General features: G+C 40.3%; 1 protein-coding gene and 1 long non-coding RNA gene across 2 annotated transcripts in view; one reads left to right on the plus strand and one right to left on the minus strand.

Annotated features, from left to right (window-relative positions):
* Positions 1 to 10,071, plus strand: part of LOC118766946 — a 43,354-nt gene extending 33,283 nt beyond the window's left edge. The window contains exon 3 of the long non-coding RNA XR_005002852.1: positions 9,087 to 10,071. This is a non-coding gene — a long non-coding RNA (uncharacterized LOC118766946). The remainder of the gene's footprint in view (positions 1 to 9,086) is intronic.
* LOC115221820 (gastrula zinc finger protein XlCGF57.1) lies at positions 559 to 13,347 on the minus strand. Its single transcript, XM_029792052.2, has 2 exons — positions 12,925 to 13,347; positions 559 to 2,857 (listed from the first exon to the last, which is right to left on the minus strand). The coding sequence occupies exon 2, from the start codon at positions 2,562 to 2,564 to the stop codon at positions 843 to 845; it is 1,722 nt and encodes a 573-aa protein (XP_029647912.1). The 5' UTR covers positions 2,565 to 2,857; positions 12,925 to 13,347; the 3' UTR covers positions 559 to 842.
* Positions 13,348 to 23,649: the final 10,302 nt, after the last annotated feature.

Consider the following 23,649-nt stretch of genomic DNA (forward strand, 5'->3'; position numbering starts at 1 on the left):
CTAGAGAAGGCATTTCAAGAAATAGAAATAGCAAATATTGAAACCATTGTTAGTTAGGAAGTATTGGACAGAAACAAACCCTGGTTTCACAATTGGTTCGGAATATTCTATAATTGCAAAATTGCAGATATATACCAGTTTCTGATTAGTTTGATAAAATAATTTTAAATAGTTGTGGTGGTGGTGGTGGTGGTGATGATGATGAGGGTAATTATTGTTGTTGTTGTGATTAATGTTAGTTTCATATAATTCATGTTATATAAAAAATTTTTAAATCAGAAAAAATAGAAATAAAGACTTTTGTTTAAAAAAATAACATTAGCGAATATTAGTGTAAAAAATAAAAGACATAAAACCCCCAAGGATACAAGTGAATTAGTTTGCCAAAAAAAAAAAGTGAATGTTTAAAATATTAACTGTTTTCAACACTAAAACCTGTAGAGAAAAAAAAAAATTTACAAACAAATCAATGATAAAAAATATTTCAAATAAATAAACATATTGTTCAGCTTAGTTCGGCACTGGCTTTTGATGGCAACATCCAATAATCATTTGTGGATTTCATATGGCTCTCTTCATTTTGGGGATTTATTCCAAGGACAGTGATGGTTATGATGATTTGAGAGGGGCAGGGAGAAAAAAAAAAAGTTAACTCTTTAGCATTCAGATTACTCTCTCGAATGTAATGTTTATTTATTCACATTATTTTGAATTAATCGTGTAGCTAAAACTTTCATGATGTGATTGCTTATGTTTAGAATGACATTGCAGGATAGATATGAAGGCCAGATCTGGCCAGTTTGAATGCTAAAGGGTTAAAAAAATGCTTCACAGTTCAGTCTTTAATCACAATTATTATTTCCATCAATATTTTCATCTTGCTTCTCTCTTTTCAATACTTTTTCTTTACGATGTAATCTGACTGCTTCAAAGAAGCGGTCAGAAGTAATACTACCAGGGAAGACAGGTGAACTAGTACCATTGTAACTAACTGGACTGTTTGGACATTCAACCTGTTCAGAATAAAATTTGGTGATTTCTTCTTCAAGAGTCACTAAGCTTTCCTTCTTATCAGAGTCAAATAATTCCTGTTGGAAAGATGTCACAGTAGTTTGGTCTGGTGGAGCTGAGGTCACTATGTTTCTATCTAAACGCTCATCTAATTTATTGTCTGCAGTGATTTTATGTTTAATTTTGTTCTTCTGTGCAGTGTTTTCCTTTTGTGCACAATGTGCACTTTTCCGATGTAAAGCTAGATTACCCGACTGAGTGAATACTTTTGAGCAATCTTGACATTTAAAAGGTTTGGTGCCAGTGTGCACACGCATGTGGGTTGTGAGGTGGGCAGATAGGACAAATTTCTTTTCACAGAAGTTACATGCAAAAGGCCTCTCACCAGTATGCACTCGTGTATGGGCATCAAGATGATTCTCGTCTATGAATGATTTTGGACAAAATGTGCAACGATAGGGTCGAAGTTTTCCTTTCTCATCCCTCTTATCAGTATTGTCTATATTATAATGACAACAACGTTTATGCTTTGCTAACTGACTTGAACGTGCAAAGAAACGGTTGCACCCTGGGAATGTACACTGAAATGGTTTCTCACCAGTATGAGTTCGAGTATGGACAGCCAAATGGCTAGAGTCAACAAAAGATTTCTCACAGTGGTCACATTTGAAGGGTTTCTCACCTGTGTGAGAACGGATGTGGAGAGTTAAATGACTGGACTGAGCAAAACTTTTATGGCAGTGTTCACACCGATAAGGTCGTTCACCACTGTGCTTGCGAAGATGAACAATTAACTGGCCAGCATGAGTAAAAGACTTGGAACAAATGTCACAGATATGAGGTTTTACACCTGAATGTATTTTGGCATGATGTGTTAAGTCACTGGACTGAGTGAAAGATTTGCCACAGTGTTCACATTTATAAGGTCTGTCACCTGTATGAGAACGCATGTGGACAGTGAGATGGCCTGAATATGTGAACTTTTTCTGGCAAAGCTTACACTGAAATGGTCTTTCACCAGTATGCACTCTCATGTGTGCAGCCAACTGACTTGAATACGCAAAAGCTTTATCACACATGTCACATTTTTGAGACTTTTCATTCGAGTGTGTTTTCTGGTGTGTCACATATGCACGAAACAGAGGGAACACCTGATCACACTGCTCACAAGGGAACACAACTTTGTTTTTATGCATCGATTTCTCATGATGTGCCAGCTTTCCTTGAGTGGAAAAGATATCTTTGCATTCGAAGCACTGGTAGACCTTGGGGGGCTTTGAATGAACTTTCCTGTGGAGATTGAGGTAAAATGGTTTGGTGAACATTTTAGGACAGAGGTCACATTGGTACGGTTTATTTAGTGGATGGACTTGTTTACTATTTGACATTTCACTTGAAGCAATTATCACTTCTGGTGATGAAGCTCTCTCATCTTCTACAGAAACAAATTCACTGCTATCATTGTCCTTTGTCTGCAAGGAAAAAGAATAGTCTTTGTTCTCAAGAAAGTCTTCAACTGAAGTAATGGTATAACCTTCCATTTTGATCCACATGTGCAGAATAGTATAATAAATTATATATCACTTAGGCATATTGAAAGAGTATGAAACTACCTGAAGATATACATAATAGGGGTAAAAAAGAGGAATTTTCTTTCCATTTGATTTTGTGGTTTTTTAATGCCAGTTCTAAACCAAAGAACTTAATGGTCAGAAATCGGTTTACAGTTATATGTATACTTTAACTTTCTTGAGATGAAAGGATCAAGAAGGAAGAAATTCAAATCTTCTTTCTTATATTGGATTACTTTGATTGTCTGGGATTTCAACATTTTAACCAATTGGATCTGAAGAGAAAGAGAGAGAGAGAGAAAAAAAGCACAATAATTAAAGAAAATAAAAATATTTGAATAATATTTTTTTTTTATTTAACAACATTTTTAGTAGTAAAAGTGAAGTTATTGTTAAATTGTAATGAATTACTGGTGCAAGATGGCACAAGATGAATCATGAAAATCAAACAGTAAAATGGATGCAAATATATTTAATGTAGTAAGCTGAGATATTTTAATTAATTAAAATTGTGCTATAATGAGAAAAAACTATTATTACTATATTGGCCAGTTCTGGTAAAGACAACTCCCAGAGGCGGTGGAGATTGAACCTCATGTTTAGAAGTACTTTTGGCAGTCTAACCATTACTAGATAAGTGGAGGAGTATATACGATTTTTCTGAATGAACACTGAGTGTGTTAAAATTTAAATGACTGCAAGAAAATACACAAGAATGTATGCTGTATGAAACAATCAGTAAATGAGTTGTAATACTAAGTCTGTTACAGAAATGCATTACTTCATCATGCTATATCTTCATTTATCTTCAGTGAAAGTTGTCTCATTGCCCTTGACATCAGAAAAGCTTTTGACCATGTTTGTTATGCAAGCCTCCTGCCAAAATTGCCTGCCTATGGGCTTTATCTACCTTTCATCTCTTGTATTGGTAGCTTCCTGTCAGACTGCACAATCACAGCCTGTGCTGATGGAGCTCTCTGACCCTATCAACCCTGGAGTACTCCAAGATTGTTTCCCCTCCATACCCTTTCTCTTACACATCAACGACATACTTGTCATCATCTCCAAAACATCCACTCTTATGCAGATATCACCTTTCATTCTACATGCAACCTAAAATACTTTATCCAAAATCTGTACTGACTCTATGAACAAAGACCTAAGAAACATCCACAATGGGCTCAAGCCAACCTTATCTCCTTCAATGGAGAGAAAATGAAAAAACCTCTTATTGATATCAAGAAAACATCATTGTACCTCACCTTACTGAAATATAAACAGCATACAATGGAAGTTCTTTTGATTGTTCTAAATGCTAAGCCTTTCTGTCAATGAAGATCTCTCTTAACAAACACACTTTCTCAACATATCAAAGACATCTCAAAGAATATTGGCTCTTCTCTGCAGAGCCAGAAAATGCTTCAACCCTAAAAATACAGACCCTCAACAAAGCTCCAGTGAGAATCACAAAAGAATACTACTGTCATATCTAAGATGGTGTTGCTACTATACTCAGAGACATCCTAGGCAATATGCAGAGAAAGGTCACTAAACTGATTGGCATAAAGTCCATCACAGACTTCTTGCTTTTTCCATTGTATCTCAATAGACTCTACTCTTCAGAGTTGGCTGGTTTTGTGTCACCTTCACTCAAGCTCCCTCAACTCACCTCCTCTCCTCTTATCAAGGATGTTGTGTCTACCCTTTATCTCAAGAAATATGAACTGTACTTTATTTGGGAAAAGAATTACATTTATAGCATGGAAGGTGTTTATAAGCCATTTAAGAAACACACAAATCCGTTAGATTCACTTCACCATTTAAATTTAATTTGTCAAAATATTTTCGTCGCTTTGAGACCGCGACCTGTTCACTGACAAAACTTCGTGCTTGTCAGTGAACAGGTCGCGGTCTCAAAGCGACGAAAATATTTTGACAAATTAAATTTAAATGGTGAAGTGAATCTAACGGCTTTGTGTGTTTCTTAAATGGCTTATAAACACCTTCCATGCTATAAATGTAATGGTGTATAATAGTGTCAAACAGGGAGATATTCCTGCCCCTACACTTTTCTCTATTTATTTTCTTGCATTCCTTTGGTATACTTTCAAGGATTGCAACAGAGGAATCGGAATCAGATTTCGGACATCTGGTCATTTTTAATTTGACCCAGTTTAACTGCAAAGCAAAAACTTTCATAATACTTGTTAGAGAATTACTTTATGCTGATGATGCTGATTTGTTGGCACACTCAGGGGGGGATATGCAGCATTTAATGGACAGATATTCCACTGTGTGAGTACATTTCAGACTTTCAATTAGTCTGGGGAAAACCAAAGTAATGTTTACTCCGGTGCCAGGACAAACATATCCTGAACCAAACATTTTTCTGAATGGAACAAGGTTAGCAGTTGTTGACACCTTTGTTTACCTAGGAAGCACACTGTCAACAGATGGCAGTCTTGATGCAGAGATATACTATCGAATAAGGAAAAGAAGTGTTGCATTTGGAAAGCTCGAAAAGCAAGTATGGGCGGATAGAGGTATTTCTCTGCAGAAAAAAATCAATATCTATAAAGCATGAGTATTGTCAGCACTTCTTCATTCAAGTGAGACATGGATCACTTACAAGTATCATACAAAAATGCTGGAGAGATTTCATCAAAAGTGCCTCAGATGTATCTTCGGAGTCAAGTGGGAATGTTTCATACCAGATACAGAGGTTTTGCGCATATCTTGGCTCAAATGAGATGGACTGGATATGTTATTAGAATGAAAGATGAGTGTTTGCCAAAGCATCTTTTTTATGGTGAGCTCAACTCTGGTAAGTGACCACAACATAAGCCAAGGAAAAGGTATAAAGACTGTGTGAAGGAAAACCTGAAGAAACTAGGTATGAACAAAAGTGATTGGAAAAATGATGTTCTAGATCGGAACAAGCGGAGAGGTGCTATCAGGACTGGTTGCAATGCTTAGGAGGAAAAGATGATTCAGCACTCTGAACCTGAAAGGGCCTGTCACAAAGGAACAGTAATCAACAGTGAACATTGGACGTGTATTATATGTGACCATGTTCTGTTGTCAGAAGCAAGATATGTGAATCATGAAGTCACATAAAAATCCTAATTCCCAGATAGGTAATGATCTTGGACACCAACCGCCTCTTATGACTTGTGTCATATATCAAAAAACTTGCAAGACAATATCTGGACTTAAAAGACATATGCCAGTTCATAAAAACATTCCTTCAGAATCAGATTCAAAAGGGCAAGGATATGGAAGGAACTTGAAAAATATGTGTCACTTGTGTTTTAAGCTCTGTCAGTCAGCAGCTGGTCTTAAAAGTCATCTGAGGGCGCATCAACGGAGTGATTGTGTTGTGTGATGGGGTGGGGTGTGTGTGGGTGTTGATGGGATGGCTATAACCAGTCAAGATGAAGCAATCATTATGTATACATATATATATTCACATGCACTTCTAGCAACATCATTTACTGCATCTCCCGCTCTTTCTGTCCTCTATATCATCAGTCAAATGGGATGCCACTCGGCTGACCAGTTCGCAGAACACCTCCGAGACATTAGACTCAGCAACAACACCCTGGTCTCATGCCATTTCCGCTCTACCGGTCATTCATTACAACACATGTCTTTGTTTGAATTGTCTTTGCACAAGGGTCATCCAGACTCCCGCCTTCAACGTGAACAGGAATTAATCTTTTTCTTCACTCCTTTGCGCCACATGGGCACAACTCCTCTCCCCTCTTCATCTAACTCCCCCGTCTCTCCTCTCTTCACTCCTACTCCACCCCTACTCCCTCAATAAGGCCAAGAGAAAATGATGTTTTATAAACATATTCTACCAGTATACGAAGTTTAAAACTTTTTAGTTACCTAGAAATTATGTTACAAACTGCCGTTCAAAAGGAATTCGGTGTGAAAAATTATATCAGTAAACCGAATTTTAAAATTTCAAAATCTGTGACAACAGAAAAGATCCGATTTTGGAATTCTATACCTTAGGAATCGCACCATTATGATAATGTTGCACACACGTTCCCTCTATTACATAAACTTTTATGTGCGTCAGGATGGATTTTAAGAGTATACTGTCATCCCTGCCTCTCTTGCATGCATTCTCGGTATACACACAATAAATGTGTGCGCAGACATACACACCATCGGTTATATACGAAATACAAAAACGTGTGTGGTTATATATATATTACATGTAGCCACACAAATACATATCTATAGCTATGTGTATGCGTGTCTTTGTCTGTCCCCCATCACTGCTTGACAAGTTGTGTTCGTTTCGATAGAATAAGTATCGGGTTTAAAATAGGAATAAGTACTGGGGTCAAGTCGTTTGACTAAAATTCTTCAGTCATTAGTCTGCATGGCCGCAGTCTAATGACTGAAACAAGTAACATCATAAAAAAGATACACATAAAAACAAAATATGCACACATGCATACACTTTCGGAGACAGACACAGTGATTTAAAGTTAGAACTGCATACGGTTCGTAAAATCACCAAGTGTGTGTTGAACACAAAATTTACAAGAGTATAAATAACACCACGACTCCTCATTGTCGTCGTCAACTAGACAGGAAACCTTAGAGGCAAGCAGTTAGCTTGCCTAAGGGAATTAACTCGACAAATAACAATTTGTTAATTAAGCAGGTGGCCTTCGGCAAGTTGTTGGGTAAGACACGACATCGCGACTATAGAATGCATTAATTAGGTGTATGGCTTCAGGCAAGTAGAATGCTGTGTCTTGCCTGGAGGATACACATGCTAGATTCACCAGTGAATGTTTGCGCTCTCGTTCACTGCCGCGCAAACACACTTTCATAAAAGCAGTTTTGTACAGAGAAAGATATACACATACGTATGCACAATCACGCATCCAAAGATGTAGAGATGTTCACATATTCTATTAATGATGTAGGAGGTAGAAAGAGAGAGTATACTCAATATGCATGACAATAATGTGTAGGAATATAAAGATATATCGTCGCAGGCCAACCATAAGAATAAAAAGCAATCCAACGCATCGTTTTTTATTTTCTAGATAGTCGTCTGTGGATGAGTGTACATGTAAAACTTCTCACATGTGTGTGTGTGTGTGTGTGTGTGTGTGTAAGCACACACACACACACTGCAATATGCTTGAGCGAATGATACTTTAAAAATCTAAACATATAGGGGATAAATCATTCCGAGATTTCATCTGCATGAAGTATTTCTAAGCTAATTAAAAAAACTTGTGTAAACTCAATAACTAATATTTTGATACCAATAAATACGGGAGACAACTCTATATTTGTTTTTGTTGACCATCTCATCTAAGCAAATACTAATTTTACACGGATGGCATTTGGTAATCTCTTCTGTATCCCTTGTCTATCCTCATTGCTTTTCCTAAATAGTATTTAATCTAGCTCTATTATTGGTTCCTTCCATTTTGTAACTCCTGATATCACTTCATTCATAATACATCATCTGTTCACAATACATATCTAAATCCAATTGTCTCTTAAATGAAGCTACATTGCTTGCTTCCACCATCACTAGTATGGCATTTATTTAGGTGGAGGAATGGTTTATGAGTTGTACCTAACCAACAACAGACTACCTACGTGCCATAGGTCTGCTTAGAGTTGACTTGGGGCTATAAAATGTGCCCAAACTAGTATATTTATTGAACCTGATGTAGATAATTGGTCATCATCATGTGTGTGTGACACAGCAAATTGAGAAATCCCACCCATCTGCAATAATAATTTTTAAGTGGCTTAAGACTATGCATTTTGGTGAAGGAAGTAGTCAGCTAAACTAACTACAGTATTTGATTGGTGTCTGTGTTGTTGACTTAAGAATAATGGATGGCAAAGTTGATCCCAAAATGTACTGAAATTATTAAATACACATAGACAACTAAACTCTACAAGACATTTGTCAAGTACTTCACCTATTGCCCCTTCCATTGCTCTATTACTTATTCATATAACTCTCCAGATTTAGTAAATTCTCTAAATTCACTCCCTTACTTTCATCTACCATCACACTTGATGCTCATGTGTCTAACAGTTTACCATACTTTTTCATTCCCCAATAACTCTAAAACAATTTTGAAACTTCAACCATCTCCTGATTAAATTACCTAGATAAGAGGACTTATTTAGATCCTTCTAGTGAATTGTCTGAATAATCCATAACCTTCATTTCATAGTTACAGATGTTGCTAACTCTTTCAAGGAAGGTATTGCAGCCAGAGTTTGTGATTCCCCATTCAGTCTAGTACATATCTCTGTTCTTTTTTTTTTTATTTTATTGGTTTATCAGATAAATTCATTAATTTTCCCCCCATTTACTTTAATCCTTTTCAATGTTATTGGTACTAACATGAAAGATATTTTTATCAGTGTTTTTGTGTGTGTGCAGCTCTATTCTTCCTCTACTGCTTTAAAAATTTGAATAAATTTTATCTCTTTCAGACATATGATGATGGAGTGCCAAGTAGAAAAAGAAACAAAAAAGAAATAATTTATCAGGCAACCCAATACATCATGCATTTATGTGCTATAATGTCATTGGTTATAGGTTGCAAACAGGATAACTGCTAGTACATCATATCTCCAACGGCATAAGTGACAAGGGAGTGTCTGTGCAACTTGCTAAAATAAATACTACAACATATTTTAGTACGATATATGGATTTACTGAAAATTTCTAGTCATTGTGTATATTTTCCACCAATAAACACACACAAAGATGAGGATCTGTCCAAGGTAGGGTGCTGTCAGTTCAAACTCAACACCATGTGATGCAAACTTCTTTACCTCACAGCTACATCTACTTCCATTACTGTACCATACGCAAAACTGCAATTAAAACTTTTTGAGGCCCTTACTACTAATAAATATTTTGATCCTGATCACTATATTTTCTTGGCTTTAATTTTTTGAAATTCACAGAGTAGTTATTAAAACTAGATCGCCAATACAAAAACATCCTATTAGGTGGTGCTCTAGTATGGCCTTACACATGATGGCTAAACATGCTAAAGAATTATAAGCATCCAACAATGAATCATTTTGACACTATCTATAGAAATAAAATGAACAAATGAGGTATGATGATAGAACCTTTAGTCCTGACAATAATGTTAGAGAATTCTCATAAAAGCCCTTTGACGGGTCTTTACAAATCAATCTCCAAACATTCCCTGGTTTTATAATTTCAAGGTAAAATTGCTCTTCAATTACTTCTGAAATTGCTTATCCAAAACAATATATGTGGGTCCAGTTATTGGTATAACTTGTACTGTATCCAATCGAACTTTATTTTATCCAGATCAGAACATTTTGCCTTTTAATGTATATGTACATAAACACACGCAAGGCATGGGTATCTGTTTAAGACATTCACTTTGCAATGGGCATGTGTTTTCTACTAGTTTCAGACCAGGGGGTCACCAAACTTTTTCGACCATCGACCCCCTTTAGCCACTTCTTCCACATCGACCCCCTTTAGCCACTTCTGCATCAACCACCCTCCTCATTTAAAATACCTTAATACTTTACCCTACTGTACCATATCTTAAATGTGTACTGGGTACTGATGCTGGCAATTAAAATGTTAGCTAAAATATACATGTACTACAAATAAAGAAATTCAATTTAAAACTACGTGTAGTATGAGTATACAGTATTAAACTTTAAATTTTTATGAAATTGTTTTCACGGTTACAAAATGTGAAAAACGTACCATATTGCTGGAATATCTTTTATTGAAATTGACAACATCAATATGAGGGATGGGCATGGGTGATCCTGAATCAAGGCATTGATATCAGGCTGAATGTTAGTCAATTTCAGTCTCAAATCACCTTGTTCCTCCAGGTTCGGGCAATTTCTATAAACAAACACTTGTCAGTCTCCTCAATCGCATCTCTCGATCTTCGATTACGACATCAGGCTTCGACCGTTAGCAACAGACTTCTCACTGCAGTGAAAATTTATCATGTTTTCCCACGTTTCATGGTGATAAGTATTTCAAGCAGTTCATCTGTGTACGCTGGTTTTTTTTTTGCTCACCGACCCCCATTAAACCCCTTGTAATTGCTCACCAACCTTTAGGGGGGTCCCTCAGACGGCTGAGGTAAAGGACATAGACTGCACCTCCTTTCGGTTTTTTTTGGGGGGGGGGGTATTTTCTACAGAAACCCACCTTTTCGACTGCAGAGATTCTGAATCTGCATTTCAAAATTTTAATTCCCCACCCCAGTTTTTCACATTTTTAGAAATTTTTTGGCAAAATACATAGAAAAATATGGAGATTATGATTCCGAAACAAAAATTTTGTAAAATTTCAATTTTTCAACAAAAGAAATTAAACTCCAGCTAAACGACGAATCACGTTTTCAAAATCTTCAATTTTTATATACGCTCCAACCGGAAAGTCCGACAAGCTAGAACCAACAGCCAAACAAAAGATATACTTTCTAAATACGAAACCAAAAACGAAAAAAATGTTGTCATTCTGTTGTCGTGTGTGTGTGTATGCAAAAAAACTTATTTTTGCTTACAAAAGACCCTTAACCACAACACGTTCACTTTCTGTCACAAATGCGCTGGCGGAGCGGAGGGGTTGTTTGTTTATTTTTGAAAAATTGAAATTTTACAAAATTCTTTTTTCAGAATCATAATCTCCGTATTTTTCTACGTATCCCCCCCCCAAGAAAAAACTTCTCAAAATAGTGAAAAACTGGGGGTGTGAGGTTGGGGAATAAAAACTTTGAAATGCCGATTTTTTTTTTTTGTGTGCAGATTCGGAACCTCCGCAATCGAACAGGTGGGTTTCTGTAGACCTCACCCCAAATAACCGAAAGGGGGTGCGGTCCATGTCCTTTACTTCCGCCCCTAGGACTCCCTTTGGTGAGCCCTGAGATAGACTAATTATATGTAAGTGGAATTCGGCAGACAGAAACTATGCAGAAGTTTGTCTCTCACACACATACACATATATGTACTTATACCGGTCTAAAAATTGATGTTGTGCTGTGTCCTGTAACTTAGTAATTCGTCAAATAGACGCCAATAAAATAGTACGGGGACATCGTGATAGACTAAAACCTTTCAAGGAGCTGTGCAAGCTTAACAGAGGACCAAAGGCTGATACAGGTAAAATGTGTTCGTGTGCGTGCATGTGTACACACAGCATATATACATCTTCAGACATGCATCTACAAAATTTACTCTAAGCATTCTGTCGTAATTTGAAACAGAGACAAAATATTTCTATTTTTCAGCGTATATATATATATAGGAATAAATTTTAAAAAGACATCAGTAGATGTGTGAGCCTGTGTGTTGATATATATATGCGTTTATATGTATATAAATATAAGAACATGAACATTTATCGACCTCCTGAATAAGCTTCTCGGTAAACTCTGTGACACGGTTTCGAGCCTCAGTTAATGTTTTATTTAATTTACTGTATCCCTAGTGACAGACACGAATGTCACAATTACCGTTTTCCCTCCCCTTGAATTTATCAAGGCTGGTCACTCATTAATGGATACCCTAGACTGCGAAAGGTCAAATTGTGCTAGTGCGTGAAAGAAATTATGTACTGATGTGTTTATGTCTCTCTTTTTCTATTATATATATATATATATATATATATATATATATATATATATATATATATATACACACACAAATATATATATATTTATGCATACAAAATGTTTTGTGTTTATGTGTATATGGAAAAAAATCATTAATCAAAATCGGAGAAAAGTGTGGAGTTGGTCGCTTGAATCAAATGGCCTAAATTGTCCACTACAGAGTGAGTTGCACACTTTCTCCCTCTGTTCTCTGTGATACTTTTTCTACTACCACCACAACTACCCTTCCTTCGTTTAGTTCTCGATCTCTCTCTCTCTCTCTCCATATGCATACATACAAACACACACACATACATACATAGGAATATCTCTCTCCCTATATGTATACACACACATATATCCCTTTCTTATTCTTCGGTTAGCGATAATGGTGTGTGGGTGGGGAGTTAAGAAAGCGTATGTTTGCAAGACATCGCTCGATCTGTTAAAAATAGTAGTCAAATCTCCCTCGAAACCCCCCTACCATTTTAAAATGGAAGGATCACATTGGACAATGTAGTCTCTGGTAGATATAAAAACAGGATGGCTGTGGTGGAAATGCCTTTGGCGATCAAAATCAGCTCGATCAGGGTAACCGGGGATAAACAAAAATAAACCATCAACAACGTCCATAAAGTGTAAGAAAGTACCGTACTTACCTAGATCAGCGTAAAGAGGGTCAAGACTCGCTTGCTCGTTGACTGCTTGTTTGTCCGTTTGGTGTTGGATCGTTGTAGATAACGTATATAGTATATGTATATGTGAGTGAATGTATGTAGCTCAAAACGAGATGCTTGCAACGCAGACCAAGCCCTCAAGGTATAAGAAAGATAGTTTCCAAAGAAAAGCAACAATGATAATATATATTTATACGTGTGTAGTAAGAAGAATGAGACCCCAGCACAAAACATGCTGAAAGTGAAAAGTGGAACGAAGCTGTTTCACTAATTAACTTATACTAAACTAATAACATCAACAGCATGGATGGATATCGAAAGATGCGAGGGAAATAAATAAATAAAACAACAAAACACCGTTAACCCTGTCCTCTCTATCCCTCCCCAAAAAAACTGAGAACAATGTGGAAACTGAAATCAAGGGAAGATAACTTTGCTTCGGGTTTTCTACCTTGCCTTTATCATCTACACCCTTTCTCCCTCCGCCCTTCCATCGTTTTCCTCCACCCATTTCTGTCCCTAGAGGGCGTCACTGTAGTGCATAGCTGTGCTTAGTGAAGCTTATCACGAAGAGTTGATAGAGAGAAACAAACAAAAAGAGAAACGGAGAGAGAAAGAAAGTAAGAGAGACGGAGAGGGCTAGACACAGCCGCTAGTCTCTATCAGCGCCCCCAAACAACAATAGTGGAAGTGAATGCTTGTTATTTAGGGATGGTATTATTGACAGTGGCGTGAAATGATGATTATGATAGGAGTAGAGATGAGAATGTTGGAGGGGTGATAACGATGGAGATGATAGTGACAGTCACAGGAGTGGTGATACGATAGAAGTGATGGTGGCGGTGGTGAGGTGACTTGAAGGCGTATATTTTGTTTTGAAGTTTCTCATATATATATATATATATATATGAAGAACAAATATACTTCCCCCTGAAGACGAAAGAATGTTTAGTTGATTTTTCTCCAGTCTATGTATCTTTTCAACGAGACTGTTACTATTTCTGTCTCTCTTTCTCTCGTTCCCTCTCTCACTCCATTTCCGCACATGCTGGATGTGTGTGTATGTACGTATGTATGCATTTTTTTGTTACTTTTTCCTTTCTATAATTCAAGCCGATCACTAACAAAGTGGCAAGTAATTGTATTTGGATGTGTGTATGCGCGAGCGTATACATATGAATTTGTCCCACTGCGTGCACTTTGGGTGCGTGCCTTCTAAGTATAGCCCTGGCCAATCAATACTTTGGGAATGAATTTGTTAGACGGAAACTATGTGAAGTCGTGTGTGTGTTCCCAACCCCATTGCTTGACAACCGGTGTTGGATTTCTACGAGCCCCATAGCTTAGCAGTTTGGTAAAGAGACCAATAAAAATAAGTACTGGGGATGATTTATCCAACTAACCCTACAAGGCGATGCTCCAGCATGGCCGCAGTTTCAATGACAAACAAAAGAGTAAAAGATTTGTGTGTATTTGCATCAATATATGTAGATATGTGTATGACTTATTTATGTGCATATTTGTATGTAAATGTGTATAAACACATATGTCTGCACTTTGAGATAAATGCGTTTCGCGATCACGTAACTTTTGGTTTAAATTTCACAAGCGGCTCAAGTTTGCTGATGACTTCTCGTGTGTGTGTGGTTATGATGCATCCCTATATGATACGTTATTTAGCTGTTCGACAAATAGACCGTTAAAATGTCCCAAACAAAAATAAGTACTGGAGTCTATATGATAAGCAAACCCTTTCAAGGCAGAGCCGAAACCCACTGACTGAAACCAGTAAGAGGATACATCTATCTCAATCTATCTGCTAATTTTTTCGGTTTCTCCTTGTTTCCTTCTCTGCCAGTGATTCAGCATGCCTCTGTCTCCCCTCTTCTCCCTCCACATTTCTCTCATTTCAGCATTTGATTTTCTGTGAATGCATCTAATCTGTCTTTAGAAGTCTGAGCAGCAAAATAGTTGCAAGTTGCTACACTGCACTCCAGTCACTGTTTGAGGTAAGGAAAATACCTTGAGATCCCAGTCTAGACTAAAGCATAAGATACCTAAAAAAATTCTGAAGAGAGGGGATAGAAACCTCGGACACACACACACACACACATTGTTATCATCATCATTGTCATTCTATTATTTAATCCAGTAACTGCGACCATGCTGAGGACCACCTCGGAGAGTTTAGCTGATGAATTCGACCCATGTACTTAACGTTTCTTTAAAGTCTGTTTGACATACTAGATCCGATTTTTATTTTATTTATTTAAAAATTCCACGTGTATGTATATATATATATATATATATATATATATATATATATATATATATATATATATATATAGTAGAGTCCACTGTGATCCGTGTGTAGGAGAGGTGCAGCCGGAGGGTAAGTATCCAAACGAATCCGTAAATGGTAGATGAAGAGTAGATAAAGTGTCCAGTGGAGAAGTTTGTAGTGGTAAGAAAAGATAGGAGCAACATGTGCGACCACGTGAGCGTGTGATATATATAGGGAGAGTTTACGAAAAAAACAAACGACGAAGACAGGTGGTGTACAAAAAGCCATTCCCTGTACATCGGACAAACGGGACGCCGCTTGGCTGACCGGTTCGCGGAACACCTCCGTGACATCCGCCTCGGCAATGACACCCAAGTCTCACGCCATTTCCGCTCCACCAGTCACTCCTTGCAACACCTGTCTGTATTCGGATTGTCCTTGCACAGAGGCCATCCGAACTCCCGTTTGCGCCGTGAACAGGGATTAATCTTCTCTCTTCGCTCTTTTATGCCATTTGGGCTCAACTCTCCTCCCCGACTCCTCTTCACTCATACATCTTTTCACCCCTACTCTCTTTCCCTCTTCTCCCTTACTCTCCTCTCTCCCTCTCCCCTCCTTCTTCCCACCCAACTCTCCTCTCTTGCCCCAACTCCTACTTCTCTTCACCCCTACTCTCTTTCCCTCTTTCTCTCTCTCCCCTCCTTCCCTCTTACTCTCTTTCTCTCTCCTCTCTTATTCTCTTTCTCTCTTCTCTCCTACTCTTTCACTCTCTCTTTCTCTCTTCTCTCCTCCTCTCTCTCCTCACATACCCACCTTCCCCTCGTGTTTGACCCTTCTGTCCGGCACTAGTCGCCATGATAGATATAGATATAGATAAAAGCCACTACACACATTTTTTTCTCCTTGTTTTTTCTGTGTCCCTTTCTGTAGAAGAGCGTAGGCTCGAGACGTAAAAGGCTTTTTTCTATTCCTAAGCGTTATACTAATACAACTGTTTATTTTGTACACCACCTGTCTTCGTCTTTTCTTTTTTTTGTAAACTCTCTCTCTCTCTCTCTCTCTCTCTCTATATATATATATATATATATATATATATATATATATATATAAAAGGCAGTTTGTCTGTCTGTGTGTCTGTCAGATTGTACCCTCACCCTGACCACGGCTTTCAACCGATTCTAATGAAACTTGACACACACATAGCCCAATGTCATAATGCAAAACTAACGCAGCGAAAATTTTGAAAAGTTCCCCCAGTTCTGAAAAAAAATCGATAAATTCGGCATAGGGTCGAGAATCTAAGCTTATCATATGCAACACATTTTCCGTTGTAGTTTTCGCAACTTGCAATCGATTTTCACCAAACTCATGGTGATGCTTAATGTTACCCTAAGGAACTTAATTCTGACGTTAGTTTTCCATGCAATACCTTACCATCAGAAAAAATCGATAAAATCATGCCATTTTGGGAAATCGCATTCAAATTCAAGATGACATATTTTCAACAATATCTTTAACAAATTGGCAGGAATTTTTTTTGAAATTCACAGCGAGCATCATGTCTGCTCCAAGTAGCTATATGGCCCTTTTGATTCCAATAGGATACGTTATTACTGGAAAAAAATCGGTTAATTACATCATATGTGGCACACATAGCAAACCAATTTTTCTACAAGAGGCTCCCGAGCCCCCTTTCGCTAGACTTAAGTTAGGATTAGGTAGGGCTTAGCTGTGGTCCGAACCCAACTTTTGTTCGGGGGGGGGGGTCAAAAGGGCCGGCATATGCAACCTTATCACCTCTACCTGTCAAACTCCCAACCCATGCGTTCTCGTCGTGACATTGATCCCGCAGAACTGGGTTGGGTGTGCTAAACAAAACCAGAAAATGCACTTTGACTGTCATAGATTTTCTTCATGCATGCAAGGGAACGGTGCCTTGAATGCCTTAATGCCTTTTAGGCTTCATTTTACAAAATAACGGTTCAATGAGTACAAAAATGGGTAAAAAGATAAAGGGCATTGCTTATCGACAAAGTTTCTTACATACCCGGGCAACGCCGGGCTATGCTGCTAGTATATATATATATATAAGAACCTGTCCTTAATTTCTTCAGGGTTGGTCATGGTGGGGGCATAAGCGCTGATGATGGTCGCACTAGTCTTGTTTCCAAGTGGGAGCTGCATCTTCATCAGCCGATCGTTGATACCCTCGGGGGAGCTTTCCAGTTTCCTCACGTTTACTGACTTGATGGCAAAACCAACACCAGCCTCACGACGCTCTTCGCTGCTGCGACCACTCCAAAAGAAAGTGTAGCCGCCGCCTGTCTCTGTCAGCTGGCCTTTGTCCACAAGGTGGGTCTCGCTCAGTGCTGCGATATCGACATTGTATCGGCTCAGTTCTCTGGCCACCAGGGCAGTTCGTCTCTCTGGTCTGTCCGCTTTGGTGTTGTCAAGCAGAGTTCTCACGTTCCAAGTTGCGAAAGTGAGCACCTTTGTTCGTTTTCTTTCTTTGTTTCGACCGCTTGGAAAGGATCCCCGCCAGCCGCGGTTTGCTGACCAGGGTGAGGTGAGGCAGGCTATGTTTAGGGCAACCTTTTCTAGCCCCGTCCTCATGCTGCGTAGGCGAGCAGAGCGATCCTGAAGAGGGCTGCTCGGTCACTCAGGAGGGTGCCGGACTCCACTGCTGCCTCAGTTCAGTGAGGGGCGACCACATGTCCTGAGCCGCCTGTGTGTGGGTTCACGACTGCAGCTCCCAGTGTATCCTCACCTGCTACTTCGCCGTTTCCCCATCGCTACAGGACTTTGTGATGTTGGTGTCATGATGTCATGACGTGCGCGTGACTTGGATTATAGTGAGGGTGACTTGCGCAGGATCAGCCTCACTCTCTCGTCCTGGTGCGCCGGATCCAGTGGCAAGACAAAGTCAAGACGGCTGGGGGTAGACCAGGATGCAGGAGCTGCCGGAAGGTGGAACGCATGGCGCAATCCAACCGCCTTAGGGGCTCCACTCCGGATTTATATAGGTTTTTGGATGGCCATTGACTCATGAGAGAGTTCCTCTGCCCTTTGACAGGTTTTGTTTTTAGTCCTGCTGGGTGTCCAAATCACCCTCCTCACCAAGAAATTTGGTGGGGTTGCCAGTTTAGTCGCCAACGACCCGATCATGTAACAGGTTGTACTGGGTTACATGTTACCAGTAGCTCCAAGCGGAGACCTGACACAAATATATAACCCTGAAGAAGTTAAGGACAGGTTCTATGAGGAACTCGACTCCCTCATCACGTCAGCCCAGCCTGGGAAGCTCATCCTCCTTGGGGACTTTAACGCCCGTGTCGGGACTGACCACCAAGCTTGGCATCGCGTACTGGGAAAGCAAGGAATCGGAAAGTGCAACTACAACGGGCAGCTCCTCCTGCGGGCGTGCGCCTCTCATGATCTTACCATCGCCAACACCTTGTTCCGTCTGCCAACACGCAACAAGACATCATGGATGCATCCACGCTCCAAACACTGGCATCAGATAGATTACGTTATCGTCAGGGCGAAAGACAGGGACGTGAGACTGGTCAAAGCCATGTGTGGAGCTGATTGCTGGACGGACCATCGCCTCATTATCTCCAGGATGGATTTCTACATCCAACCTAAGAGAAGACCACAGGGTCAGAAAGTGACGAGGAGGCTTAACATCACGAAATTAAAGAACTAGCTGACTGCACAAGATCTCCAGTCACGTATGGACAGCAAGCTGTTGGATATTCGGAATGACCAGTCCAGCATCGATGAGCAGTGGGAATCATTCAGGGACACGGTTCATTCCATCGCCCTTGAAACTCTAGGCTAAGTTACGAGGAACCACCAGGACTGGTTCGAGAAAACGACCAGAAAATCCAAAAGCTCCTGGAAGAGAAACGCCGTCTGCTGCGGGCCCACCAAAATGACACCACCTGCATGGCAAAGAAGGCTGCTTTCAACAACATTCGCAGCACAGTCCAGGCAAAACTCCGCCTCACGCAAGACGCATGGTTAAGTGCCAAGGCGGATGAGATTCAGGGATACGCAGACAAACACGATACCAAGAAATTCTACGAGGCGCTGAAAGCTGTCTATGGACCGCAGTCCTCTTTTGGATCAACCCCCCTACTCAGCTCGGATGGAACCTCACTCCTGACTAACAAGAGGCTGATTCTGGAGAGATGGGCGGAGCATTTCAACATCGTGCTCAACCGACCAGCCCAGATTAACGAGGAAGCCATCGCACGACTCCCCCAGGTGCCGACAAACCACGAGCTGGCTGTTCCCCCTGCCGTCGAGGAAGTGAGCAGTGCCATCAAAAAAATGTCCACCGGCAAAGCTCCAGGCTCTGACGCCATCCCTGCAGAGGTGTTCAAGTCGAGCGGCCCCCACCATGATCAGTCAGCTCACCAGCCTGTTCCAGTCGATGTGGGACAGGGAACAACTCCCTCGATTTCCGGGACGCAACAATCGTCCACATTTATAAGCGGAAAGGAGATCGGCAGTCCTGCGACAACCACCGAGGAATCTCCCTCTTGTCCATAGCAGGCAAGATCCTGGCCTGAGTCCTGCTTGACCGCCTTCTGGAACACTTGGAGCAAGGCCTTCTCCCTGAGAGCCAGTGTGGCTTCCGCGCGGGTCGAGGGACCACTAACATGATATTCGCCGCCCGCCAGCTCCAGGAGAAATGCATGGAGTAGCATCTTGACCTCTGCATGACCTTTGTTGACCTCACCAGGGCTTTCGATACAGTCAGTCGGGAGGGACTCTGGAAGGTCATGGGAAAATTTGGTTGCCCCAGCAAATTTATTGCAATTGTCCGCCAGTTCCACGACGGAATGACAGCCAGAGTCCTTGAAGACGGCAACTAATCTGAAGTCTTCCAGGTGACCAACGGAGTCAGGCAGGGCTGTGTCCTAGCCCCAACACTGTTCAGCATCATGTTCTCGGCAATGCTGTCCGACGCCTTCAGGGACTGCAAGTCCGGTATCGACATCAAGTACAGGACGGACGGGGATTTTTTCAACTCCAGAAGATTGCAGGCCGTCACAAAGGTGAGGGAGACAGTCGTCAGAGACTTTCTCTTTGCTGACGACTGCGCCCTTAACGCAATCGATGAGCAGGAGATGCAGCTCGGGATGGACAGGTTCTCATCAGCCTGTGACAACTTCGGTCTCACCATCAGTGCCAAGAAAACCGAAGTGATGTTTCAGCCAGCCCCCGGCAAGCAATACCATGAGCCTCAGCTAAAGGTGAACGGACGGATCCTACGAGCGGTGGAAAACTTCACCTACCTGGGCAGCACTCTCTCCTGCAATGCCAACATAGATGCTGAAATCATCAACAGAATCTCCAAGGCAAGCAGCGCGTTTGGGAGACTGCGAAAGAAAGTCTGGGAGCGGAGAGGAATCAGCCTCAACACCAAGCTGAAAGTCTACCGGGCAGTCGTGCTTACCACCCTACTATACGGCTGCGAGACGTGGACTGCTTACCGAAGGCACGAGCGCCAGATAAACCACTTCCACCTCAGGTGTCTTCGGAACCTCCTTCACATCCGCTGGCAGGACAAAGTACCAGACACGGAAGTTCTGAAGCAGGCAGATCTCCCTAGCACCATCACGATCATGCGCAAGGCCCAGCTGAGATGGGCAGGCCACGTCTCCCGCATGTCCGACACTCGCATCCCAAAACAGCTCTTCTACGGTGAACTCAGCCAGGGAAAACGCAAAGTTGGAGGGCAGAAGAAGCGCTTCAAAGACAGTCTCAAAGTCTCTCTCAAAGACTTCTCCATCGGCACAGAGACTTGGGAGACACTTGCTGCCGACCGCTCATCCTGGCGCAGCGCAATCACCACAGGAGCAAAGACAGCCGAGGAGAGACGGATTCAGTCAGCAGAACAGAAACACCAGATGCGGAAAGCCAGAGCCACCTGCACCAATAGCACAGCCCCTACCCACTTCTGCCCCACCTGTGGGTGGGGCTTTCTTGCCCGGATTGGCCTAACCAGCCACCTCCGGTCTCATAGCAGCAATTCCACCAAATGATGTCAATGGTCATCTTCGAACCCGAAGGACGAACATTATATATATATATATATAAGATAAAGATATAATCATAAAAAATGATTATATCAGTGGCCTAGCATATAAAAATGACCGCATAGGTAACATTAATTTTTTTACGTATATAATTATAGTTAAGGGCTACTGGAAATGACCATCGCCAATGCTAGAAGTAGATATCAAATACCGTCAATCCACTCTAAAATTTAAGAGTGTCCTCCCCGCCACCACCATCGCTTGACAACTAATGTTGTTGTGTTTACATCCCCGTTATTTAGCGGTTCAGAAAAAAATATCGATAGAATAAGTCCCAGGCTTACAAAGAATAAGTTTAGGGGTCGATTCTTTGACTAAAAGGCGGTGCTCCAGCATGGTCGTAGTCAAAAATGACTGAAACAAGTAAAAGAATTTTGGAGAGAAAGTAGCAATAAAATACTTACGGACCTTTATAGAAATTTTTTAAATTCGGGAGAGGGGGGTAGTTTTCGTTAATTTGTTGCCTTTTCTCTTTAGTATTATTTAAATATTTTTCACCGTTTCAAGTTTTCATTTCTTATTGTCCAACCAAGTGTCTTTTCTCCTTTCTCCTTCACACTTACCCGTTTATCAAATAACATTTCAGTGCAGATGGAAGAAGTTGCTGGTACTGGGAAGAGATACTGTAATTACCGTTGTTTATCAGTTTAATCGGGTATCACCAAGCTAGGGATAAACCGTGATGGACGCATTACGCTATTTCACTCTATATGTCAAGCTGAATGATATCTAAATTGGTCGAGACAAATTCAAGGATTGCTGGTAGTCATACAGCCGTTGGGCTGTTATAGGAGTGAACTTGTTATTGTATACTTCACAGATCAGTCCTGACAACCATCCTGTATATCTAAGATTAAATTGTCTAATGTGTACTTCCCTTTTGGGGGAAATTCGGCAACTATCTCTAGCAGGTTGTGCGACCGCAGAAAGGCGTTCTCGTTGACTCAATAGGAATGAAATCTTTGACCTAGATGACCAGTATGATACTCGGTTTATTCCAGATGATACTAATGCTCGTCTCTAAGTTAGGGGAAGAGTAGGCGGGCTAGCTGGCCATATGTTCTTAACAATGATTATTGAAATACTTAATGAGCAGTTTCGATGAGGCTTACACGTCACATCTGGCCTGAGCTTATTACAAATTGAAATGGGCCCTACATTTCACATCTGGCCTCAGTCTATTACTAGCTTTGCACAGACCTGTCTGTGTCACTGGTTTAACGGGATAAAAGGGTGCGTTGATGGATAAAGCTGGTCTGAGTTTCAATATACGTGTTTGTGTGTGTGTGTGTGTAGATAAAGGAAGAAACAAAACTAAGATGGTAAAATGCGACGATTTATTCAACCCGTTAAAGAACTTTAATACAGCAAAGCTGTTGAGATACATCTTGAAAGAACGGTCACACAAAGGTTTCACATGCAATTGTATGCTGGATAGAACAGGAAAAACAAATACGAGACATAACTTCTACTGGAAGACAGGAACAAACGTATGCCTCAAAAGATGCCTGTGAAAATAAACTTGCTCTCTGCCGAAGATCCTGTAGTGGATCTTGCATGCATGAAGTGGATTCGATCAACCATAGTCAAATTTTTAAAAACACTGCAATGGAACTTTTCCCACGGTGGAACAATGGTTTTTCTCTGACAGCAGTTTTACATTAGCTAGGTCAAAATAATGTCTTCCCCACTTGACCCTTTCTAACCTCTTCTACTCCCCAAAAGCTAGAATAGAGATAACAAGACCACCAACTAAATATATTGTTCTCAATGATATATCTATCCTTCTGGATAGTTATAAAAGCAAGAGCACCCCAAGCAAAAATCAGTCGATGACGACTCATCTAGTTAGTCACGTCGGTGACAACGAAGTCTGGCTGACCAGCTAAAACCTTGATCTGAGGGAAAAACGAAGTTTACTGTCAGTAACGCTCTCTAGCTCTACTTCTGTTCTCTTACAGCATCATTCTGTCTTTCTCTGTAATTACTACTAAACAATGAAGAGAACACAAAACACAAACTTCGCATGCTTTTGGATTTATCAACCTGCCCGTCGAGGCAAGGTATTGTAACGTAAAAGTAAATAAATATTTCCTTAAAACTTCATGCATTGTCCACCTTTCACATCCTACAGTATGCAATTATAAAAACAAATTTTTATCGTTACAACTGTTGACTCCGACATTTCATATTATTGTGTACCTCAACAATCTTAACCTTTACAATTGGTAACTACACTAATAAAAACTTGACCGTAACAATTGGTGACCCTCGACTTCAACTAAAAACTATCGTTACAATCCAAACTCGATT

Source organism: Octopus sinensis, linkage group LG18, assembly GCF_006345805.1.
Source record: "Octopus sinensis linkage group LG18, ASM634580v1, whole genome shotgun sequence".
Lineage (NCBI taxonomy): Eukaryota > Metazoa > Mollusca > Cephalopoda > Octopoda > Octopodidae > Octopus > Octopus sinensis.

Bases quoted from the DNA above. Each gene is read 5' to 3' on its own strand.
- LOC115221820 (XM_029792052.2), bottom strand. From the start codon at position 2,564: ATGTGGATCAAAATGGAAGGTTATACCATTACTTCAGTTGAAGACTTT.